Source organism: Boleophthalmus pectinirostris, unplaced genomic scaffold (genome assembly GCF_026225935.1).
Source record: "Boleophthalmus pectinirostris isolate CB_2022bp ecotype Guang Dong unplaced genomic scaffold, ASM2622593v1 HiC_scaffold_10, whole genome shotgun sequence".
NCBI classification, from domain to species: Eukaryota; Metazoa; Chordata; class Actinopteri; order Gobiiformes; family Gobiidae; genus Boleophthalmus; species Boleophthalmus pectinirostris.
The window spans coordinates 2,848,167-2,873,635 of NW_026570971.1; the positions used below are offsets into that span (position 1 = coordinate 2,848,167).

Genomic DNA, 25,469 nt, shown 5'->3' on the forward strand with positions numbered 1-25,469 from the left:
ACATGTAAGTCCAAATACTGTTGGCACAAAAGGAATTACTGATTACAGACTGTTTCTGCGTGTATGGAGAGTTATTACATCTTGTACAGAGTTTATTTTGATCAACAAAGTCCAGTTACAACACTGATTTTTTGTTTTAGAAAATGCTTTATCTGGGTCACACGCTGCTATTCCGACATGCCGCTATTTAAACATTGACGTCTAATTGTCGGAGTAGAGGCGTAAACATTATTTTTTAAGTGTCCCACTACTTCGACTTTTTTTTTTTTTCATTGTCGGAGTAGCGGCACTTTTCTATGAATCATATTAATGTGATAGCCTATTATACTTTGCGCTCTCATTAGGGATGTAACGGTTCATGTTTGCTGTTTGCGGTTCATTTGTGCTGAACCGTTTCAGCACAAGGGTTTTCAGTGCAGGGCAGTGCATGAGTGTGTTTACATTCCTCCACTACATGTGCAGATACAGGAGACTTGGCTCTTTAATATTCACAAGGGAACTCGTCCGTGATTGGGGCAGAGTTTCCTACAGATCTTCATAGTCAGAGCAACACCTTCACAACAACTGCCCCCTGACTTGACTTTGTCCCTTCAAACCACGTGAATTCTAGCAAAACTACTGTCGTCACACCCTGGTCCTCACTTTTGTGTTTCACCAGCACAAAATCTCCGCAACCTCCTCTACCCTAACCTGCAACCTCTGTCCTGAGAGAAAGTGTATTTTAAGCCGCTGGGGACGTTGTAACTGCAGCAACTGCAGACAGTGTGGACAAGTTCTTTTTTTCTCGCCAAAAATCTGAAGATTGAATAAAAATTTGTGCTGGAACTGTTAGTGCTGCACTTTACTTTTTTGAAAAGTTTTGTTTACTGTTTACAAGGATTTTAAAAAAATTTTTTTTTAATAATAAATAAAATATAATTCATATTTCCGTTGCTTCTTTGAGAATATTTTATTTAACTTATTAGTTTTACCAAGCAGCAGTTTGCATTTACTTTATTTTTCCATTTGTATAATGTTAAAACAAATTGTTGGTTTCACAAAAACATGAATAAACAACAAGCAAATGGTTTAGCATTTTGTTCCCAAACTGAACCAAACCGTGACCTCAAAACCGAGGCACGTACTGAACCATGATTTTTGTACCGTTACACCTCTAGCTCCCTTGTATCATTAGATGCTTGGGCAAAGCTTGATCAGAAAATTCTTCGGCCAAAGAGGAAATCTGACAGTGGGAAAAAATTGGAAGGTGGGAAGATTCCGCGCGACGATCGTAGTTTTTCGAGGATTTACGTGGTTTGGAAGGACGTAGTCAAGGCGGGGGGCACTTGTTGTCAAAGCGGTCACCGTAACTATAAAGTGCTGCGGGAAACACTGATGCAACCAGAAAGAAAGTTACATATTTTTGCTTTAAGGGGATAGTTCAGGTACGAAAGTAGCCCGGGAAAGTTGACTGGGGATACGACGGCCATGCGCATTGATATCAATGGAGAAGAAAATAGTGCGAAGCGATTATGAGGTCAGACTTTTTTGAGGACAAAGGTTTTGTGATGCAAATACATCACTCTTTTGAACACATGTTGTTTTGAGAAGAAAAACGCGTTATTTTCGTGTCCCCAGCCCACTTGCCGGACTACTTTCGTCAGCACCGAAACCGGCCAGGATCTCGGCTCACCGGACACTGTGGGGGGGTAAGTCACGACACTGCTGACGGGGATGCCATACAGATTCATGTCAAAAAACCCGAACTATATAGCCCTTTAAGTGCATGAGGATGCTTCTTCAGATCTGAACGCAGAGGGAGCTGATGAGCATAAACATCTACAGTAAAAACCAACGCAGCTTCACTGTTTGTGGTGCAGAGACGACAACACAAGTTTGGAACTGAAAACCTTCTCGCTGTGAGAGTTTTTGAGTTCATCTGCATGTTAACAGAAACAGTAGATCACTGTCGGTCCCCGTGATTAACCTTTTAACATTTTACAGTTTAATATCTCTCCTCTGTTTACACTAGGGATGGGCATGATTAATCGATAATTGATCATTAAGAATTTCATAGATTATGTTAATTTTAATCGACAAACCGAATGTATGTTTCTGTGTGTATCGTGACCAAACAGGTGTGTACATGTGTCTCTGCATCAGAAGGAGCGAGACACAAACAGTGGAACCGAAGCACAAATGTGGATTTAACGATGATTTGTACAAGAAATTCCACACTTTCCGTTGCGTTGGGACAAGTGTGAGTCCATGTGCACAGTGGATAAAGCAGCACATATGTTTCTGTGTCCAGTGGGAAACAACTTTACCAGGTGAAAGTCGCGCAATGTGGATGACGAGGCCCCGCCCCCCTCCCCCCGTACGCTGTCCTGGTTTTGACAAACGCAAATCTGGTCACACTGACCTGTATTCACCTGAGTCATGTCTTTTAATCCGACAGAAATTGAACCACATCAGCGACACAAGAGCTGGAGTTTTATCTTCACTTAGTTTATGCAAATTAGCGGTTTTAAGTTTCGTTTCTGTGAGATTTGCGCAAAACTGAATTAAACACATTATAATGTCAAACAGCTGATGTGGCTCTAGAGTCGTTATGTTTATATGTCGTAAAGTTGAATTTATTTATGCAGATTAGTGCAGATAGTAATAATAATGATGATCATTTTAATATAAAAACGTTAATGATGAATCGATAATCGATCGTTAATTCTTACGACGATCGATTAAGAAAATTTCATCGAATGCCCATCCCTAGTTTACACAAAAGGCCTCATCTAAACACCAAACCACTCGTCTTCCTCCTGTCCTTTAGTTCATCCTCCTGTTCATCTGTCAATCAACACGTCTTCCACCGTCTGTCCATCTTCACCCTCCACCTTCTCAACCCCCAAACCCTCTCCTCACTCTTTGGTTTTCCTTACGTCGACTCTCTCTCTTTTTCTCCATCTCTTTTTCTCTCTCTCTCCTCCTGTCCATCCGTCCGTCTCACCCTGACTTGCCTGTTGACAGCTCTTGGCTTTCTCGCAGCCTCTCTTCTCCTCCGTCATGGCCAGTGGAGCGACGCCTGCTGTCTGTGCACGGCGGACAGGATACCAGCCCTCCTCCTCCTCCTCCTCTTCTTCTTCCTCCTCCTCTCTCCCCCCCTCTCCCTCACCTCACATTTGAGATTCTCTTAAACCACGTCCTCTCATCCATCTCCTGTGTTCGAACCACACGGATGCCGGGGCTGTTGACGGACAGGGTTCATAGACTTTGCTGTTTTAGGAAAAGTTTGGGTTATGACACGCCCGGGCCTCCGTTTTTATTTGCACATCTCACAAACAATTAATCCAGAATATTTGTCACACTTTGAAAGAGCCAACAGAGAATTTAAAGGTTAAGGTTTGTGGAGTAAGGTTGTTTCTATAGTTTTCAGTTCAATAAAACAAAACCAAAAAAGGCTTTAATAAGACGATTCCTGGGATGTGAACTTCTACACTCAATGGTCTACAGCAGGAGTGGGCAATTATTTTTTCCATGGGGCCACATCAGAGATAAAAAATATTGTGGGGGGCCAAAATGCTTAACTCAATTCTGTATAATATTAATTGTATTTCTTTATAAAAAGCAGTAAGTATCATTGTTTTGACGAGTTGGTGAGACTGGGAAGACTACGCAATGAAAACATGAGGTTGCCTTAAAAAAAATGTCATAAAAACACCTCTAAAATAAATAAAAGCAATGCAGCTTTAGTCCATGCATGAGGTAAACTTATAAAATATTAGAAATCTGTCATTATTTGGTAAAGCAAAGGGCTGCATGTGGTTTTGGAGCTGTACAATGGTCAGGTCTGGTCTACAGTGTAAATAAATTTGGGGAGATAACTCACCCCTGTGGGACTCCAGTGTTGTTTGATTTAAACCAAACATTAGAATGAGTAAAATAATTTTCAAATAAAAGGAACTGTGGCATATGCATGAGGAATCTTCAGGTTTTTGTTAATCCAAAGTGATGGGCTCCAAACTGTCAGTAACCTTCTTGGGTTCTATTTAAAGACAATACAGTAGAAGGTGAATTTACCTTGTTGACATGTTTCGGCAGCTGTTACTGGTGTTGGTGGTGATTAGTTTGGATTGGGCAGAATTTTTCTGTCTGAGCCCGGCCCACATACGACAGTGAACGAATCTGACCCGAGAGGCATTAAGATATTTGTGTCTGAACCCGACTGAACCTCACACAATTAAAAGCTAAATATTTTCATAGGCCTAATAACACACGTAGGATATTGTTTGTGTGGCCTCTAATGTACACAGAGACGCAAAATATAAACTCAGGAGTTGGGATGGAGCTAAAATAATGACTAGACTTTATTATGCACCTCTCGTAAAGTGGTACAAAACAACACTGTCTGAAGTGTTAAAAGTAAAAAGGCGAGTAGTTCCATGTATGTTTATTTACATCCACACAGCTCTCGGACCGAGATGCAGAAGCTGCAGGTTTGCGATAGTGACTCTACTTCCTGTGGACTTTATCTCCAATCTTTTACGCTTTAAAAATCCTGTATTAGTAATGCTCTACTTCAGATAGGACAGGACAGGACCCGATGGGTCTTCGGTCGGGTTTTCATGCTCTAGAGGTGACGTGTTGTATATCAGCTGTTGTTACTGTCAACAAGGTTAATACACCTCCTACTGTATCGTCTTTAAAAAGAAGAAAAAATAAATGAATGTCAGTAACCTTATTTGAGCAGGTATCAATACATCTACAGGACAGAAATAAACCTTTCCTGAATAGTTTTAGATGATCTTGAGCTGATTCAGAACAAGTACAAGAGCACACAGAAGTATGTGCTCGTAGACAACTATAGAACTTGGACAACTGAGGAATTACACAGATATAAGACCACATGGTGATATGAAAGAGTAGCACTAATAGTGTTTTTATTATCTTCAAGGTATCAGATTTGGTACTGAGTCTCAAGCCTTTCCCTTTTAGTATTGTGACAACACTCACTTAAACATATGAAGCACAGATCTTTGAAGCTTTAACAATTCAAGTACCCCACAGTGACACAAATGATTGACTAAAATAATATAGTCCCCCCCCACTGCATCAGCTGTGTCTGCTCAGGTGAACTGTGGTGGATGTAGAACCCAAAACAGGGGAAAAGAGATTCATCTGATGTCCCTCTAGAGTCCTGTTTTAGTCCTGGTTTAGTTTTAGTTTTGTCATTCTTTAGTCTTGGTTTAAACCTTGTTTAATCCTAGTTTAGTCCTGATTAACTGCTGATTTAGCTCAAGTTTATTGTTCACTTAGTCCTGTTTTTTGGTCCTGGTTAAGTCATGCTTTAGTCTCGTTGTCTTTAGTCCTTTTTTAATCCTAGTTTAGTCCTGCTGGTGGTTAAGTTAGTGTGACCAGACGTCCCTATTTACCCAGGACAGTCCCAGTTTTGAGCCCTGTGTCGCCTTGTCCCAGCAGATTTATCCAAATCCATTGACACGAAATGTTCCAGATGGCCCTATTTTTGACCAGTTTGATCCCTGCCAACAGTAAAGAGAGCCATAAAATGTCATTTGTTTCAGTAAAATACACAAAAGCTGCTTAAAAATGACCAAAATACAAAGAAAATGTGACTATACTGACTCAAATGTTGATCATGAATGGACCGAGTGCATAACAGTTTTCTTTAATTACCCACTCGTTTCACGATTTTATTATTACAAAACCATCAATCTTAGTTTAGTCTTGGTTTAGGCCTTGGAGAATCCTGGATTAGTTCTGTTTTATTTCTGTTTTAGTCTTTCATTTGTCTTGATTTAGCCCTTTGTTAGATCTCGGTTCATCCACATTTAGTCTACGTTTGGGTCTTGTTTAATCCTGGTTATCTCCTGGAATTGACCTGTTTTTTTTTTTTTTTTAACCGTGTTTAGTCCTTATTTAGACCATTTTTAGTCCTGGTTTGGTGCTCGAATAGATCTGGTTTAAAACACGCTAAGGTGTGTGACGGTACGTGATCCAGATTCGCCTTCCGCGTCCCAGACTCAAGGAACGAAGCCAGTTTCATAACCATCCTAACCTCGCTCGGCAAAAACGGGAGAAAATCTCTGCATCCAGCGCAGTACAGAGCCCAATCCTTACAAGTAGGTCATGGGGGGGTGGGGAGGCCCATCTGGAGCCAGCATTCCGAACAGTCGACTGCAGATGAAGGCGGCGAGAAGATGAGGGAGACTCGCTCAAAAATAAAACTGCATTCCAATATGATTTCTCCCTTTGCCCCCCCCCACGCTTTTTTTTAACTCTTTATATTTTTCATATTTTATTTTTTTGAATCAGAATCTGGCAAACGTTGAACTCGAATTCCCCTCGCCAGGTTGAGCGGGGATTGGTGCATGCGGATATCAAAGCTTGGTGAGAAATCAGAGCAGTTACTAAGAGTGTTACCTCTGCCTTCATGTCGGTGACTGGTTTTGTTATCTTTTATGGATAGAAGGTTCAAGAGACAAGATCCCACTTCCTAATTTGAAATGGATTCGAGTCCCTCACCAGATCAGACCCCAATTCAACATTCAAGGAGAAAGTTTGGTGCCTGTATGTGGGTTCATGAAGTAAATTGAGATGATATGAACTAGAGGTGTAACGGTACAGGTATTCGTGCCGGGATTTTCGGTTCGGCACGAGTGAATTTGCGCAATTTGTGTGTGTTTACATTCCTCCACTACATGTGCAGCTACACGGAGGCTCAGCTCTTTAATATATATATATTTATTTATTTATTTATGTTTATTAAGGACATCACAGTCGCATTAGACAAGTCAGACGCGTTGCTTTGAGTGTTCTAGTTTTCAACACCTGTCCACATAAAAATTAGGGCTGGGCAAAAATAAAAAATATTCATCGCATTAATCGCATGAGTTTGAGTGTGATTAATCGTGAATTAAAAAGTGCCGTATAGCTGCACTTTTATTGTAAACCCTCAGAGCCTTCAAGGTTTTCTGAAGGCTCAAGAAAAAATATTGAATGAATTTTTATGCTACTAATATATTTTTTCCATATTTTTTATTCAGTGAGTAATAAACACGACACTAGTAATAATTTCTAGATCACTGTTATAAACTTGGACTGATATTTCTTGGGAAACAAAGGTTATTTAGAACCTTTTATAAGTTATATAATGGAATGGAAATGGACCAATCACAATTTTTCTTCCAATGGAATTTAGGTAAATCAGCGACTCTCCCTGCAGCACTGAACCAGTGGCTGGAATGAAGTTTGAGATTGACAGTTGTCTGAGCCAATCATATTTCACTGAGTTATCAATGAAATCTTCCGGGTCTTCACGATTACCCTGTAACAGCAAATGTAAGCAAGACTGCAGCGACGAAAACCGCACTGGACACCTCTATTTGGACGCCTCAGGGGCGTCTGGAAGGAGAAAAAAGAGAAAGACCCGTGGCCCGGTCGGCGCTAGGAGCTCGCGGAAGCTCAGAGCCCACGGCTGGTCTGGTCTGCGGAGTCTCGGACACGTTGCATCTCACGTGGTCAGATAAAAAGTGAAAAAAGTGTAAAGAAAAGACGTCAAACTTAAAGAAACGCTCGCAGTGGACTTTTTCAAAATAAAAGCCAGTGAGCAACAGACGTTTACAATAAAAAAATAATAAAAACTGCGTTAACGGCGTTAAAATAATTGTAGGCGATAATGAATTCATTAGTTAACGCAAAATTAACGCGTTAACATGCCTGGCCCTAATAAAAATATAAACTACATGCATAAAAACAGACTGACGTACTGTGATTTTTGTACCGTTACACCCCAAATATGAACATGTACTGCAGACAAAGCTGTAAACACGTGCATTTTAAGTGTCAGTTTACACCTGAGGCATCAGTGCTCCTGTAACACTAACACTAGTTTTATGTTGCTCACATGTTGGTCGCATGAATTACACTTTAAAACTAAATGTCAACATGATTTGCTGCACGAGAGAGCATGTTTGTATTCATTAGGCAACTCACCGTCAGAATTGGGGCTATTGCACGTTGCCTTGTTCCTTCTCCTTCACAAGCTTTTCTTGTTCTATCCATGTCTGATGTGTTAAAGTGTATTATATTTCTACACTTTAACAATACACTTTTACTAGTCCATCATGAGCCGTTCTCAGAGTGTACAACTGTACTGTCTTATTTTGAAAGAGCATCTGAAGTGTATTTTGACAGCATTTGTCTCTTTTCTGTGTGATTGTGAAAAGCCTGGAGACACTTTTTTGAGCGATGTCTGTTGGACGTACACTGCTGATTTATATTGCCCGACCAATTACTATTAAAATTCTCTTTGAAAACTGTGGCATGTAGGCTGAGTGGCTAGCACTCACGCAGCAAGAAGGTCCCAGGTTCAGTCCCTGGGTCCTGGGCCCGGGCCTTCATGGACCAAAACATGCACCACAGGTTAAATCCTCCAGCTGAGGTCCTGACCAGAAGCAACATGATCACGGAGACAGGTTCCTGGGTGCCTCATGTGCTGCCTACTGCTCCTGGAAAGGTTGGTGAAATGCAGAGCAGAATTTCCCTACAGGGGTAATAAAAAGTACTACAAAAAATAATAATAAATAAATAAATAGTGCAGCATATGAAGCGTATGAGCTTGTGCTGCTGTGGTGTATAAACCCAAGCTCGTCCCGAATGTGTCGATGTGTTGGTTAGTCCTGATTTATTTAGGAGACCACAACTGCAGTGCAAACCAAAGGCAAAATTGGGGAATCATCTGCCAAAATCCAGATCCACAACAAATGCAGTGACTACTCAGTGCATAAAAGTATAACCGGATGCTTGGTACATGAGCACACAACCCTACAGTAGATAAAATATTAGACTAAATGTTAGTCTTAGTTTTAGTCCAAACGCAGACTGACCTGTGCAGACTTCTTCGTAGTTGGGGTTGGGGGTGTATCCTCCAGCGTAGCCCACCTGGGTGGAAAAGACCCCGGGCAGGCGCCAGAACAGACGCTCCACGCCCCAGAAGCAGCCCATGCCTGGAAGCAAAGCCCAAACAGACACACTGGTAAGAGAACGCGGCACACACAACAACTGTTTCATTCAAGGGTTTGTTTTGGGCCATAGTTTAATAGGTTAAGACTCGGTTTAGTGCTGGTTTAGTCTTGTTTTTTTAAGGATTTAATCTTGGTTAAGTCTGGTTTAGTTAACAGACGGCTACCAAAAGATGAAGTTTGATGTCATAGTTGTGTTGGTGGTAAAAGTAGGTGATTCTAATAAGGCTGTAGAGCAGGAGGTGCAGCAGGTGCAGGGTTGTAAAGTGTTGGCAGAAAAGAGAGAGCAGCAGACAGGTGAGCGGCGCCGGAAACATTGTGTTCTGCAGCGTACAGCTCAGACCCACACCAACACCAAAACCAACATCAAAACCACACCCAGACACACCAGCACCATACCAAAACCTTAACACCACCAAACCAACACTACACCAACACCACATCACACCAACGCCAAAACGAACACCACACCAACAGCTCATTAACACTACGCCAACACCACACCAAAACCTCAACACCACCACACTAACACTAACATTACACCAATGCCACACCAACACTACAGACCACACCAAGACACACCAACCTCACACCAACACTACACCAACACCGGGCCAAAAACACTCCTCCACCACCACCACCACCACACCAACAGCTCATCAACGCCACACCGACACTTACACCAGCACCACAACAACACTACATCAACACCACATCACGCCAAATCCAAAACAACCACATCAGCACTACACCAACACTTATACCAACACCATATCAACACTACACCAACACTTACACTAACACTACACACACCAACATCACACCAACACTACATCACACAACACTACATCACACCAACATCACACCAACACTACACCAACACTACATCACACCAACATCACACCAACACCACAACACACTACATCACACTAACACTACATCACACCAACACTATATCACACAACACTACACCAACACCACATCACGCCAAATCCAAAACAACCACATCAACACTACACCAACACTTACACTAACACTAACACACCAACATCACACCAACACTACATCACACCAACACTACACCAACACCACAACACACTAACATCACTCCAACACTACATCACACAACACTACACCAACACTACATCGCACCAACACTACACCAACACTACATCACACAACACCACACCAACACCACAACACACTAACACTACACCAACACCACATAACACCAACACTAAACCAACACTTATACCAACACCATATCAACACTACACCAACACTTACACTAACACTAACACACCAACATCACACCAACACTACATCACACAGCACTACACCAACACCACAACACACTAACATCACTCCAACACTACACCAACACTACATCACACCAACATCACACCAACACTTATACCAACACCATATCAACACTACACCAACACTTACACTAACACTAACACACCAACATCACACCAACACTACACCAACACCACAACACACTACATCACATCACACTAACACTACATCACACCAACACTATATCACACAACACTACAACACTAACAACACTTACACACACTAACACACTAACACACCAACATCACACCACACACACTTACATCACACAACACTACATCACACAACACCACACCACACTACACCAACACTACATCACACACAACACACTTACACACAACAACACACCAACACTACATAACACCAACACTACACACCAACACACAACACACTACACATCACACCAACACTACATCACACAACACCACACCAACACCACATAACACCAACACTACACCAACACTACATCACACACACACCACACCAACACTACATCACACAACACACACACACTACAACAACACCAACATAACACCAACACTACACCAACACTACATCACACACACACACACACCAACATTACATAAACACAACAACTACACCAACACTACATCACACCAACACTACATCACAACACTACACCAGACATCACACCGACACTACACCAACACTACATCACACACTACACACATCCAACACCACACACACCAACACTACATCACACCAACACTTATACCAACACCACACCAACACTACACCAACACTTATACCAACACCGCATCAACACTACACCAGCACATACACCAACACTACACCAACACCACAACACAACACACTAACACTACACCAACACTACACCAACACTACACCAATGCCACACCAACATCACATCACACCAGCACTACACCAACACTGCACCACCATCACCGCACGAACACCATGTCCACGCCAACACCACATCAACACCACACACTGCAACAAGACCATGCCAACACAACACCAACACCACATCAAGACACACCAACACCACCACCAAACTAACACCATGCCAACGTCACAACAACAACAACACAAACCTATAGTACTACATTTGCATTTCTTTTGTCTTAACTTCAGAAATGTTGTAGCTGTTGTTATTCATTCTTAATACTGCGTTCCGTTGTGTTTGTAAAAACTGTGCAGACTGAAGTGTTTTATCTGAATGCTCTCACCGAATAAGATGGTGTCCAGACCCGGAGGGAAGGGCTCCACTGTGGTGTTCCCGTTGACCACATGTTTATCTGTGGAGAGAGGACACGGTCAGAGACTGGGAGCGACAGAATCAACTCCAGGGACCAGTATTTTTGTTCAGATACTGTTTATTTGGGATCTAATACTGATACTTGCCCTCATATAGTGTGAAATGTGAAGAAGTAAAGTATGGCCACTCAGTTTTGTTACGGTACAAGAGCAAAGGACCTTAAAATGAACAAATAAACAATTTCATTTTAAAGCTGCACTGTGTGTTTTTCTGGTGGAGGGTCGGGCAGCTACTTTTCTCCAAGGAAATATTATTGGTATGTCTGGAATAGCTACAGTACGGTCTTACACTTCTCCATAGAAACAAGCAGGTCATACACAAGGCCAAAATTACTGGTCAGATCTGTGCAGAGACGGCCACGCTCATAAAAACACCTTCAATTTAACAAATATAATATAGGTAAGATTAGATGTATTTTATTTATTGTCATTGTACAAAATACAACAAGGCTTCGACAGAGCAAATATGTAGAAGTAAAAATGAATAAATATAGACACACTCTCACATCCATACCAATAAAAACATTAAATAAATAAATAAATAAATCGATAGATTATTGCACAGAGTATCTCCAGCCTTTTATCTGTGCCTGTGCTCGTGGGCAGAAGCCGTTGCGCAGCCTGTTTGTGTGTGTGAGGAGAGTTTGAAGCCTTCCTGAGGGGAGAGTATGGAAGAGGCAGTTCCCAGGGTGCGTGTGGGGTCCTGCAGGATGTTGGAGTAGATGATGACCAGGTTCGAGAGAGAGGAGCCCACCACCACCTCAGCTGTTCTCGCCACTCGCTGCAGGTCCTTCATTTTAGCAGCTGTGCAAGCTCTGTATCATGATGCGCAGCAGTATGACAGAACGCTTTCGACGGTACACCGGTAGAAATTGTCAGTAGCTTCTGGCAGAACCCATTCCGGTGGAGTGTTCGCAAAAAAAAAAAGAACAGTCTCTGCTGGGCACGCTGTATCACGCTGGCGGAGTTTCAGGTCCTCACTGATCTTAAAGGTTGTATGGAGGATTTTTTTTTTGTTTCAAATTGTCAATGAAAGTTTAAAATACCATTACAGAGACGCAGCAGCCTTGTAATTACGATGACCAAAAAAAAAAAAGAATGAAAATTTATCAACTGTGGACGTGTTGAGGCCAGATAAACATCAGCCAATAGAAAACGAGGCTGCCTCTTTACCTATTGGCTGTCAGGTCATCAATCAAACTCCCTACGTTTCTAGTGTAATTGACTCGTCGGGATGCAGGGATCACGTGGTTTATGCAGCGGTTCTTAGAGGCTTTTTCAAACTGTCACTTCCTCACAAAGTTTGTCGCGATGGCGGACGAGAATCCACGACCAGTTCGCCGCAAAAGAAAGTCCGTTTTTGAGGTCGCTGAAAGAAGAAGAGAAGGGGAAAAGGAGCGAAGACAAACTGAGGTGATTCTTGGAGATTCCTTCCAGCGATTGCGTGAGTGAAGCGGACGAAGGGTCTGAAAACTCGCATGCACGACATTTGTAAAAGAACTGTCGCTGTATTTCTCTTCCCTTAAAAAAATCCTCTATACAACCTTTAATGATTGTAATGTAACATGCAACAGTAATGCCATACTGTTGAATAAAATAACTTTTCATGAGACAAGCAGATTGGCAGGAAGTGTTTTTGAGGAGATTTGAGCAGCATTTTAACACAGCTTAAAGCTCACAAGAGAACATTTTACATAATATAGGACCTTTAATGAGAATAGATTTGAAAATAATCAGGCTAAACATTTACTCTAGATCATTTTCGTGCGCGTGTGTTGCGTCGTCCACCGCAGATGAGGAGGGATTAGGCCTTAAGAGGACTGAGGTGACTTAGAGTGCAAATCTGCGCTAAGCAACGCGAAGGCTTTGTACACAATGACCACTAATGTGCAGAGTGGATCTCCAAGAGCCCGACACCAGAGAGCGGAGGAACCTGGACACGAGACCCTGGACCAGTCGTGTGACACAGGCCGCTGCTCCAGTCTGAGGGATTAGAACTGATATTACTCCAGAACAAGAAGAGCAGAAGGAGTATTTTATTTCTATGGGGTATTAACTGCTAACACAAAACATATTTAGATGAACATGTTAGCTTTTATTGTTTTGGTTCTACTAGTATATTTACTGAAAATAACATATTAACAGCTGCAGATCCTCAGAGGAAAATCGACGCCTAATCAGATACTCAGATGACACGGTCCAGGTGTTGCTGCTTTCAGGATCTGAGAGAAATCATGGTCCTGCACTGGAGCAGTTTGTCCAGTGGTTGTGAGGAAAACTACCTGGATTTGAACGTTGCCAAAACTAAGGACACGGTGATTGATTTTAGACGTGCACCTTCACACAGTGTTGGTGTCGTCCACGGTGATGATCTTGAAATAGTTGATAGCTACAAATATCTGGGCACCGTGATGGACAATAAACTGAAATTTGACCTAAATACTGAAAACGTCGTCAAACGAGGGCAGCAAAGATTATATTTATTGAAAGTCTTCCTACTTTTTCTTTTATTTGCTGGTTTGAATCCTTGTCTGTGAAGGATAGAAACAAACTTCACAATATTGTTAAAACCTGTTCAAAAATCACAGGGATCAAACTGAGGGAGCTGAGTTCTTTGTGGGAGGAGCAAGTGCTGAGCAAAGCCAAGTGTCTCGTGGCTCAGCCGCTCCATCCTCTGGCTCCTGATTTTATCCTGATGCCTTCAGGGCGTCGGTTTTATGCTCCAGTACGGAAAACCAAAAGGTTTTCTAATTCTTTCGTGCCCAGTGCTATTAAATGATTAAATTCTAAGGGTACAGATTTATGATAGTTTTATGAAAGTTTTACTCTGCAATTTGTTATTTATTTTGAGTTCCACTGGTGGACGACAATTGGACTGACACACTGTGTGTTTGTTTGTGTTTGTTTTGCTTGGAGATGCTGCAAATGAATTGCCTTATGGGATCAATAAAGTTTTCTGAATCTGAATCTTAACGTCTTCTAGTATCACTAAATTATCACTTTAGTTTTTGTCACTCCCCCTTCAGAGCGCTATCACAACATAATTAATGGGACTACTGAACATCTCATCAGGTCTGTCAAGTTGCTGTGTACAGTTTTGTATCATGTTTGTATATTTATGGATAATAAGCTCTATTCACTCTTAAGTCACAAACCACACAAGCACAGTCCTCCTTCAGTGTACCACAAACACAAAAACCACAGAGCAGAAAGCACAAAAACTCTTCTAAATCTACAATACTGTTAAATAAAAATGGAGAAACAAAATATAACAGCAGAGTGAAACACTGTAGTACTTAGGCTACATTTACACAGAGCCGGTATGTTGAGAAATTTATATTTTCCTCTCTCCGTTTTCCAAAATAACATTGTGCACACAGCATCGTTTTCAAAAACAGTTTTCATTTACATCGACCTGCATAAATCCTCCATCGAGCGCCGTCATAACTACACCTAGACTCTGGCCTGGTGCCTGGATCAGATTCAAACCTGTAGCATTTATTTCATTACAGGTGTAAGTTTTACTCACACTCATTAGTGAGCTGCTCGCCTCTCCACAGATCTGTTAAAGCCTCATTGGTCTCTGGTCATGGATATGATCCATCAGCTGTGTGCAAATAAAACACATGAAAAGTGTTTCACCAGAAGAAATGCGACTGCTGCTCTGATGCGTCATCATCATCAGAGCAAAAGGGAAACACTGGTCGCACTTTTGGCGCCTCAGCTCCTAAAACTCCGTTAATCGCTTTGCACACAAACACCAAACCGTAGTTTTTCCAGAATCTCTACTCTAGAAAGGTTCTTTTTCAGAGGCGTTTGCGTGTAAAAGATGAAACAAATGAAAGAAAATGTCTCCGTATTTAAAAATACCAGTGTACGTGTTAACGGGGCCTTAGTTTGCGTCTGTATTGTGTCATAGAAAAACCTTTTACGACTCAAATCTTATCGCGTAGCCACAAAAATAACCAAACATGTCCCTATGGCGCAAAGAAACAGTACAAATGATAAATACTGACCTAAAAAATATGGTTCCAGCTTTCATATATTGAACAGTAAGTCAATATAGTAATCGTTGTGACAAGCCTTCACTTCCCTTTAAATCTTAATTCTTCATGACAGTAATGATTTGCACCAAAGTCTTGTCAAAGTATTTTCCAAGTGTAGATGACTCGAGACATGTGCCTTGTGCATTGACAACCTGACTAAAAGGCAAAAGCTCTCAAAAAGATTAGGATCTAACACAAAAACTACAATGTACAAAGAGAAGGAAGCTCCATATGAAAAGGCAGAGTAAACTGTCCAGTTTCTCTCCAAACTCCACGTAACTCACTCCATGCATGTGTCCTTTCTGTCAAATAAAATCATTTAATAGAAAACAATAATCAGACCCTGCACAGGTTTAATCAAAAAGCGTGGCACAAGAATCCGAGTATCATTCATTCATTTTTCAAAATAAAAACAAAAATAAGAAAACAAAACAAAACTAAATTTCTTCATTATCAAAGTGAAAAATACGGGTAATGGATAATGATTTCGGGACCAGTCCTGATCTCGGTTCTTGTCTGGTCCTGGTCTCAGTCCTGGTCTCAGTCCCCATCTCAGTTCCTGTCTCAATCCCTGTCTCAGTTCTGGTCTCAGTCCCGATCTGGTCCTGGTCTGGTCGCGGTCTCAATCCCGGTCTCAGTCCTAGTCCTGGTCGCGGTCTCGACTTGGTCTCAGTCCTTGTCTGGTCCCAGTCTGGTCCTGGTCTTAGTCCTGATCACCTGACAGTCTACCTCTGGGCCAGTCCCAGCACTCAGTCCTGGTTCAGTTCTGTTTTAGTCGTGGTTTAGTCGTTGTTTAGTCCTGTTTTAGTCCTGGTTTAGTGCTGGTTTAGTCCTGGTTTAGTCCTGGTTCAGTCCGGCATCGCAGTTCAAGTCATGTAAACATTTTTTTTTTTTTTTTTCATTTAAACACAAAATCGAAAGCTGAAAAAATTGACCATTATCTGTTTTTTTCATTTTGGTTTTGGAGACAAATAATGAAGAAAATAGTAGGTGTTTTTTTTTCATTTTCTTATGTTTGGTTTTATTTTGAAAATCGAATGAACGAATGACACACAGATTCACACTTTTCTCTGGACACTGAACATTTTGAGCGGAAAAGCAAATTGAAAATCTTTAATCCAGATTCACTTCATATTTCATACTTCTGACACACGCAAGAGCATTAACATCCGAGATACGACTGAAAACGAAACTAATCCAAGAATCCCCTCGTGCATTTCATGTTTGTCGCGGCCTGCGCAGGTTTTACACAGAATAAAAGCCCGTGTGTTCAGACGGACGGGCCAGAAGACCTCACATTACCTCCAGCTGCAGCGTGTGAGTGATGTGGGTTCAGATGTGATGAAAGATTCACACTGGTACAGACCTCATACATGTTGGATGGGCCTGGCCTGCTGCCTCTGCATGACCCACATCTGCTCCTCTCATCTGCAGAGTTTCATTTACCGCACCAGCCCCCCGCACCCCCCGCACACGCATCAAACTGTAGAGTCCTGTCATTAACACTACAACAGCTGACAGAGCATCTGATCACACACTGTACAAACACACACTGATTATTGACTCAATACTTTTAAAGTGGCGTCAAGAGAATGAGTTTGGAAAAGCCTGCGTGAGAACAAAAAGAAAATATTGTATAGAAAAGCCTTGAATCTATACAAATATATGTGTCCTGCGAGTGTGTGTTCCTGGAGAATGTACTGAAGTATGGTTTAAACTTTCATATATGGGCCCGGTCAAGCAGAAGTAAACAGCAAGGCCAAAAATTCAAGTTATGAAAGAAATTGATGAAATGTTCTTAATCGATCGTCGGAAGAATTAACGATCGATTATCGATTAATCATGAACGTTTTTATATTAAAATGATCATCAGTATTATTACTATCTACATAAATAAATTCAACTTTACTACAAATAAACCTTAACTCTAGATCCACATCAGCTGTTTGACATTATAATGTGTTTAATTCAGTTTTGTTCAAATCTCACAGAAACAAAACTTAAAACCACATCACTAATTTACATAAACTAAGTGAAGATAAAACTCCAGCTCTTGTGTCGCTGATGTGGTTCAACTTGTGTTGGATTAAAAGACATGACTCAGGTGAATACAGGTCAGTGTGACCAGATTTGTGTTTGTCAAAACCAGGACAGCGTACGGGGGGAGGGGGGCGGGGCCTCGTCATCCACATTGAGCGACTCTCACCTGGAAAAACTTTTTCCCACTGGACACAGAAACATATGTGCTGCTTTATCCACTGTGCACATGGACTCACACTTGTCCCAACGCAACGGAAAGTGTGGAATTTCTTCTACAAACCATCGTTAAATACGCATATGCACTTCGGTTCGTTACAGACTGACCCACTGTTTGTGTCTCGCTCCTTCTGATGCAGAGACACATGTACACACCTGTTTGTTCACGCTACGCACAGCAACCTACATAAAATTAACGTAATCGATGAAATTCTTAATGATCAATTATCGATTAGTCGACTAATCATGCCCATCCCTACTGTGCATGTTCAATGGGCATGGAGCCACCGGAAGTACCTTGTCCTTTATGGCTGATCTGGAGACATGCGCCATTGAGCTCGGTCCATTGACTTGAATGACCGGACATTTTTAGATCCCGGGGCTCGGTTTGCACTTATTTCTTCCTGACAAGAGCGCAGTGGCAGGTTTTGGTGCAAAAATGAGTTAAATATGGTGGTTAAGTGCACTCGGATTTCCTTGTAAACTGTCACAACCTCCACCACACGCACAATCCAACCTCCAATCTCCTCGTGTCTGCCACCTGTGCTCACTCGCTTTATCTGATACAAACGTGTGAACAGAAAAAAGGAGGAGGAGAGGAGAGAGGAGGGAGGGGTCTAAACTCTCGAACAGAAGACGGTACGCGGCGAAAAGAAACAGATGACTCAGGGAGGAGCGGGCCACAGAAGCAGGTCTGTGCGGAGGCTTTCAGAACGCGGTGCCTTCAGGCGGTGGAGGAGAAAAGAGCACTCTGAGCACTCAGTCCAGAGCACAGACGAGAGCGGGACTCACTTCAAAGGCTCAAGCACTCTCAGCTCACACCAACTGTGAACACACGAGCGCAAGTCAGGGCCGTGTTAGGACGTGCCACGAACAAAATACGACGTCCACTTAATAATAACCAAACCGTGAGCCTTAATAAAGCACGAAAAAAGACTTAATTCTTATAGAGGGGCTATTAACTGCTAACACATAATATATTTAGATCAGTATGTTTCATGTTTTTATTGTTTTTAAAATGCAGTATTCACCAAAAACAAAGAATCAACATGTTTAACCCTCGTGCTTTGTTCAAAAATGTGTGTACACAGGGAGTGTTTTAAAAAATGTTTTAACTGCCATAAATTCCTCAAACATTAATATTTTTCAAAGATTTATTTATTTATTTATTTTTATTGATTTTCTTGAAGGGGTTCTTTTCAAAATGACATATTGTAGGGTTAGGGTAAATGGTCACAAATTGTCCAAATGTGACTGTGTTTTGTTTAGGATGACAGTGAAAGTCATGGGGGGAGGGGCTAAAAGTAGGCACATTTTTGAAAAACATATATATTATTATTATTATTTTCCAAAATTCACTTGACTTACTGCAGAAAAATGAAAAAAAAAAAGTCAAAATTATTTTCACCTTGATTTTGAGAGAGGCCAAATAATGAGTTTATAATGGAAGTCAATGGAAACACAAATTTCCGGAACACGCTCAGTGTCTTAGTCCTATGAGGTTCATTTGGTCTTTCGATAATCTTTGTTATTAGGTTATTTTTTCACGTGACCACGCTGAGGAAGGCCGCTAGTGACCAGTCGAAGCTGTCAGGGACAAACTCTTGGTCTGAAAAAAGAACCTAATAACACACAACACGCTCAGTGTCTACAAAACTTTTCACGTCTGCAAAATTTATCCAATTAGGATTAAACTCACATACGTCTAAAAACCTGTAAAAATACACATCTGTGTGAAATTTCATGGCAATCGAACAATCGCAGTCAACATTATCATAATAAATGCACCTTCAGATACACGTATTTCTATTCTGGCACATCTAAACTTATGATTCAAACACCCCCCGAAACACTATTTGAAATATGTTTTTTCACTCTAACTATTCAGACTTGAAGTGTTACTCACTGCCAACACAGTCAAACCATTTTTGGTGGGGAAAAAAACAAAAAATCTGCCTTGGTTTCTTGGAAGCAATTGTTCAGACGTGGTTATTTTTCATATAGGTTCACAATAGATGTGAGGGGGGAGGGGCTAAAAGTTGGAAAATTTTGGAAAAACATGATTTATTTTTTTTTTCCTTGCCAAACTTTATTTAATAACAATTTCCAACTATCAGCATTGTCAGGATAAAATATTTAAATAATGACCAAAAGCTGAGTAAAACACACAAAACAAAACAAAACAAAAAATCAAAAATAGAAAAAAAAAAAAAACAGGTCACCTATTCACAATAAACATGTTGGGTTTGCTCCAAAAAAATTAAAACTTGCATCAAAAATTATTTTCACCTTGATTTTTAGAATAGGGGTCAAAAAATGAGTTGTCAGTGGAAACACAAATTTCCAAAACACACTGAGAGACTGAAAAACTTCTCACGTCTCCAAAATCAAACCGATGGGGATGAAACTCACACATGTCTAAAATGCTGTAAAAACAAATGTCCGTGTGAATTTTCATGACAATCGAACAACCACAGCCAAACTTGTCATGATAAATTTACATTCAGATACACAAATTTCTCTTAATAAATTTCAGATTTGTTTTTGAGGCTCTGAAACTTCTGCACATTGCATCAGGTTTGTGAAGTTGTTTTAGACAGGATAGTACTTCTAACTGTAAAAAGGGTTCGATAGGGCCCAGGAGAGATCACTAGATTACTCAAACATGCATGAACGACTCTAAAACCTCTTTTTTGACGAGCGAACAATGATATAACGTAGTAGAAAAAGGTCGATTTTGCACAATACTCGTTCTTAAATAAATAAAGTTTTGTCAAAAATTATTCAGGCTTCACCCGTCGTTAAAGCAACAATATTTCACTTTTTGGAGGTGGTATTTTGGAACATTCTCCGTGGAAATTTAGATGCTTGAAGCCATACTGCGAAAGATTATCGTCAAGGAACGGCGTGTCCGTGGAGTCAGGTCTGTGGAGATACAAGCTCGCTCGCAGAAAGTCGATCCAAACAAACCAAATCTTTCAGAGTTCGTTTCGTGGTGAAGAGTTGAGCTGAAGTGACCGGGTTGCACTTCCAGATCTCCTTCACGCAGAGTCCAGGCTGTAAGAGCTTTTGCGCGTAAGACCCCCGCTCTCCTCGTCTTTCCTCGTACATCTGAACATTTGGGCTTGTATCTTCTTAACTTCTTAGTTAATAGGATTTCCATTTTGAGGGGATGTGGCTGAGAAGTGGAGCCCGCCGCGGAATGACAGTAACTGCAGATTTGCACATTGTTCTAGTCTTTAGCACAGACGGTAATTACACAAAACCCAATCAGGTTTCCATAAGGTTAAGCTGGAGGCTTTTGCAGATTTGGCTCACTGTGCCCTTTGCAGTCCTTGGTTCTCCAAATTTAAAGTATGTTCTATGATCACAGTGTGCGAGAGGAAAGGCAGAAGTTCAATCAGAAACACTTCTCCGTGACAAAATATTGACTTTTCTGGTCATTTAAAGTCCAATTCAATCCACTTTATTTCTATAGCACATTTCACAAACAAACAGTTTCCAAAGTGCTGCACAAATACATAATAATAACAATAATAAGACGATTAAATAAACTACTAAAATAATACTAGTCTTAAAATAATAAAACAAAATCATAGGATAGAAATAAATAAACCAATAAATAAATTAAATCAATAAAACCAATAAAAAACATAAAAATGTATAAAAAACACAGAGGATCACACAACTCACGCGGTGTTAAAAGCCAAAGAATTAAAGTGGGTCTTAAGACGAGACTTAAAACTCTCGACTGTGGAGCGGCAGAGTGTTCCAGAGTTTTTGTCCGACCACAGAAAAGGCCCAGTCCCCTCCTGGTTTTAAGTCTCGTCTATGGCTACGTTCAGACTGCAGGGCTTAGTTGTCCAAACATGGACGCAGCATCGAGCACCTGGAGATTTTAAAGTTCCTCTCGTACCGGAGCCAGAACATGAACAACTGACTTGTTTTAAGGAGGAGATTGAGAAGGAGAAGGACGAGGTTTTTGGTCGTGGTGTTTTGTGGACAGTCCGTTGAAAGGAACGTGTGGATGTGGAGACGGAGCCAAGAGTGGTGAGTGGTGATGTGCTTCACTTCAGGGACACAGAGTTCATTAACAATTTTCAGCGCAGAATAGTGACGTTTGTGTCTTGTTGATAACGTGTAGGTGGATGAATGCACTTTGGCCGTTCAGACTGAAGTCACATGTCAAAAGATCAGATATGTATCAGTTTCAGGAGCACATATCCAAGTGTCCTGGGTCACATTTGAAAAAATCAGATCTGTGTTGTTCAGACTGTCATTAAAAGATCAGATACAGGAACATAGGCTGTGTTCAGACTGCAGCCTGAAGTGACCCAAATCCGATTTTTTGGCTTCTATGTGACCTGTATTTGATCTTTTAATGACAGTCTGAACGACGCAGATGGGAGACCTTTGGGAATCCCAGGTGTCACAGTGGGGCACGGTGGCTGAGTGGGCGTGCACCGATGCCTCACAGTAAGACGGTTCTGCCGGGTTCGACGTTCCACAGCAAAAAAGACTAACCGTTACGCCAAATCTTTTATTTCTTCTGCCATTAGCTGCAGTTCAAATTCCTGGGGGTAACCGTGACTGAGGACCTGTCCTGGGGCAATCACATCACCTCAGCCGTACGGACGGTCCAACAGCGCCTTTACGACCTGAGGAAATTGAGGAGTGCCCACATTCCCAGACCTCTGATGTTGAACTTTTACAACTGTGCCATCAGCAGCGTTCTGACGTATGTTTTTTTAGTGTGGTTCTCCAGCTGCACTCAGGCCGACCAGCAGACGCTCACAGGTAGAATCATTGGAATGACTCTGCCAGAAATCAGCACCATCTACTCCACTCGCTGTCTGAGAAGAGCGCGCAACATCCTGCGGGACCAACATCACCCTGCGCACCACCTTTTTCACCTGCTGCCCTCAGGGAGAAGGTCCAGGTCCAAACGGGCCAGAACATCCAGACTGGACAACAGTCTGAATCCACAGGCTGTGAGGCTCCCCCCCCCCACGGACAAAAACCACATCCAACTTTTAATAACACTGAACTGGTTGCACTGTTGCATTCTTTTTTTGTCATGATTCTCAGGTCTCTGTCTGAACGTCCCTGTCTGTGTACGTTACTTGACGCTCTCGTCTTGCTGCTATAAGAACCGTCTCACGTTGTACTGAGGCCACACTGGGTTAATGTTTACACTTGGGTTTAAGGGGTATGTATTATTTATGGGTTTGCACTTTATGGAGATGCTCCAAACACAATTTCGTTGTTCTCTGTGACAATGACTAGAAGTTGAAATAAACATTAAACATAAACATAAGGTTTTTAAATGGAAAGTGAATTTGTTACTGTGCCCCTGATGCACTGAGGTTTGAATGTACGGTGTCTTGTCTTTCTTTTTCTTTTCTTTTATTATTTATAGATTGTGCACGACCAGAGATGTGCAAACTGAATTGCCCTTTGGGATTAATAAAGTTCTTGATTGATTGATTGATTGTGGCCTGGGCCTTTCTCATCTGGTGAGAAAATAAATGAAAATAAATGTTTGGGTCTGATTGACCCGCCCCAAGAGAGCGGGAAGGAAAAAAAAAAGTTTCTTCGGGTCAATGTGACCCCGAGGAGAGTGTGAGGGTTAAAACAGATATAACAGTAGTTCAGTTGGTGGAGCATTCGCCCACTGAGCTGAAGGTTGGCGGTTTGAATCCAGCTCTTGACATAAAACATCACAGGTTGAGCGTCAGATCCACTGACCCACAGGTTGGCTGGTGTGATTCCAGCTCCCACAGATGAATGCTGTCGTTGTGTCCTTGGGCAAGACACTTAACCCACCTTTCGTGCACTGGTGTGTGAATGTGTGTGTGAATTGGTGTGAGTGGTTCCTTGTTGTAAAGCTTTGAGTGCCTTGAAGGTGGAAAAACGCTATAGCAAATGTGACCATTTACCATAATAATAAAGCTGACGACTTCACAGATTTCGTCTTTTGCGGTTTAGTTTTAGAACGTAACCCCCACGATAAACGAGGGAAAACTGTACTGACGTTTTTTACGGTTTAAAAATCAGCTGCAGCCCCTTTAAACCTGCACATTCAGAGTTTTCGATCCCAAAACAAAAGTCGAGCCTCTTCACACAACTGTCGACGTCCTTAGTCGCCCCCTCCTGTTGACCTCAGTTGGCGCCGCTGCCCCCGGACCCACCTCGTCCGTGGGCTTCCTGCCATGCGCGCCTGGCACCGCTCCAGACAGTGCCAGGCTGCTTCTTTTCAGCATGTCCACCCCCTGCCAGCCCCAGCGCCCACCCGCCCGGCGCCCCTCCGCTCCGCTCGACGCTGAATACCCACACTCCGCCGCCCAACACCGGACTACAAAACACCCAGGATCCTCCGCCGACAAAGGCACCGGCCGGGTTTGTGAAAAGGACTCCGCTCCCTCTTGGAACACGGACGCGGGCGAGATTTCAGCACCGTCGCTTTTTGGAGGACGTCTGAAAACCGCAATGCCGCTTTCGATCTCAAAAGGACGGGAATACTTTGGTCATTTTTCACGTTGGACTGGACGAGAACCAAAAAACAACAAAACAAACCAACGGGACTGTGGCTCTACGGCGAACTGTTTCAGCGTTGTTGTTTTTGTTTGTTCGCCCGGTGCCCACTCACGGGTTTAGCGGGAGGTTCTATTGCCGGATGCCCAAGTCCGAACGCGTCCAAAAAAGCGGTGTTTACCTCTCCTCCCCGGCTCCTCCCGCGTGCTAGCCCGAGTTAGCTGCACACACAAGTTGGCACGGCGTCAGGCACGAGGCGGAGGAGGCTGCCGCTTTATACCCGTGCCAGCTTCGCTCTTCTGCCGAGAGGACGGGGGGAGGACGAGGAGGAGGAGGAGGGAGGGAATCTCAGATGGGGCAAAACACGGAGAGATAAGGAGTTCGACGGGTAAAGAAAAAGGGTCCAGGTTTAAAGCGATGGTACAATGCACGAAACTACAAATCAGAACTAAAACCAAGACGAAAACAGGACTGAAACTGGACTAAAACCATGACAAAACCAGGTCTAAACCAGGACTAAAACCACGTCTAAATCAGGACTAAACCAGGACTAAAATCAGGACTAAAACTGGGTCTAAACCAAGTCTAAACTAGGACTAAAACCAGAACTGAAACAGGACTAAAACAGGTTTAGTCCAGGACTAAAACCAGATATAAAATCAGGACTAAAAACGGGACTAAAACCAGGTCTAAACCAGGCCTAAACCAGGTCTAAATCAGGATTAAACCAGGACTAAACCAGGTCTAAACCAGGACTAAAACCACGTCTAAATCAGGACTAAACCAGGACTAAAATCGGGACTAAAAGTGGGTCTAAACCAAGTCTAAACTAGGACTAAAACCAGAACTGAAACAGGACTAAAACAGGTTTAGTCCAGGACTAAAACCAGATATAAAATCAGGACTAAAAATGGGACTAAAACCAGGTCTAAACCAGGCCTAAACCAGGTCTAAATCA

General features: G+C 42.1%; 1 protein-coding gene across 1 annotated transcript in view; it reads right to left on the reverse strand.

Annotated features, from left to right (window-relative positions):
* Positions 1 to 25,469, reverse strand: part of msrab (methionine sulfoxide reductase Ab) — a 124,344-nt gene that overhangs the window by 86,256 nt on the left and 12,619 nt on the right. Inside the window, exons 2-3 of the mRNA XM_055159066.1 lie at positions 11,588 to 11,656; positions 8,883 to 9,002 (exon numbers count right to left, since the gene is read on the reverse strand). Of these exons, the coding sequence (XP_055015041.1) occupies positions 8,883 to 9,002; positions 11,588 to 11,656 (189 nt within the window). The remainder of the gene's footprint in view (positions 1 to 8,882; positions 9,003 to 11,587; positions 11,657 to 25,469) is intronic.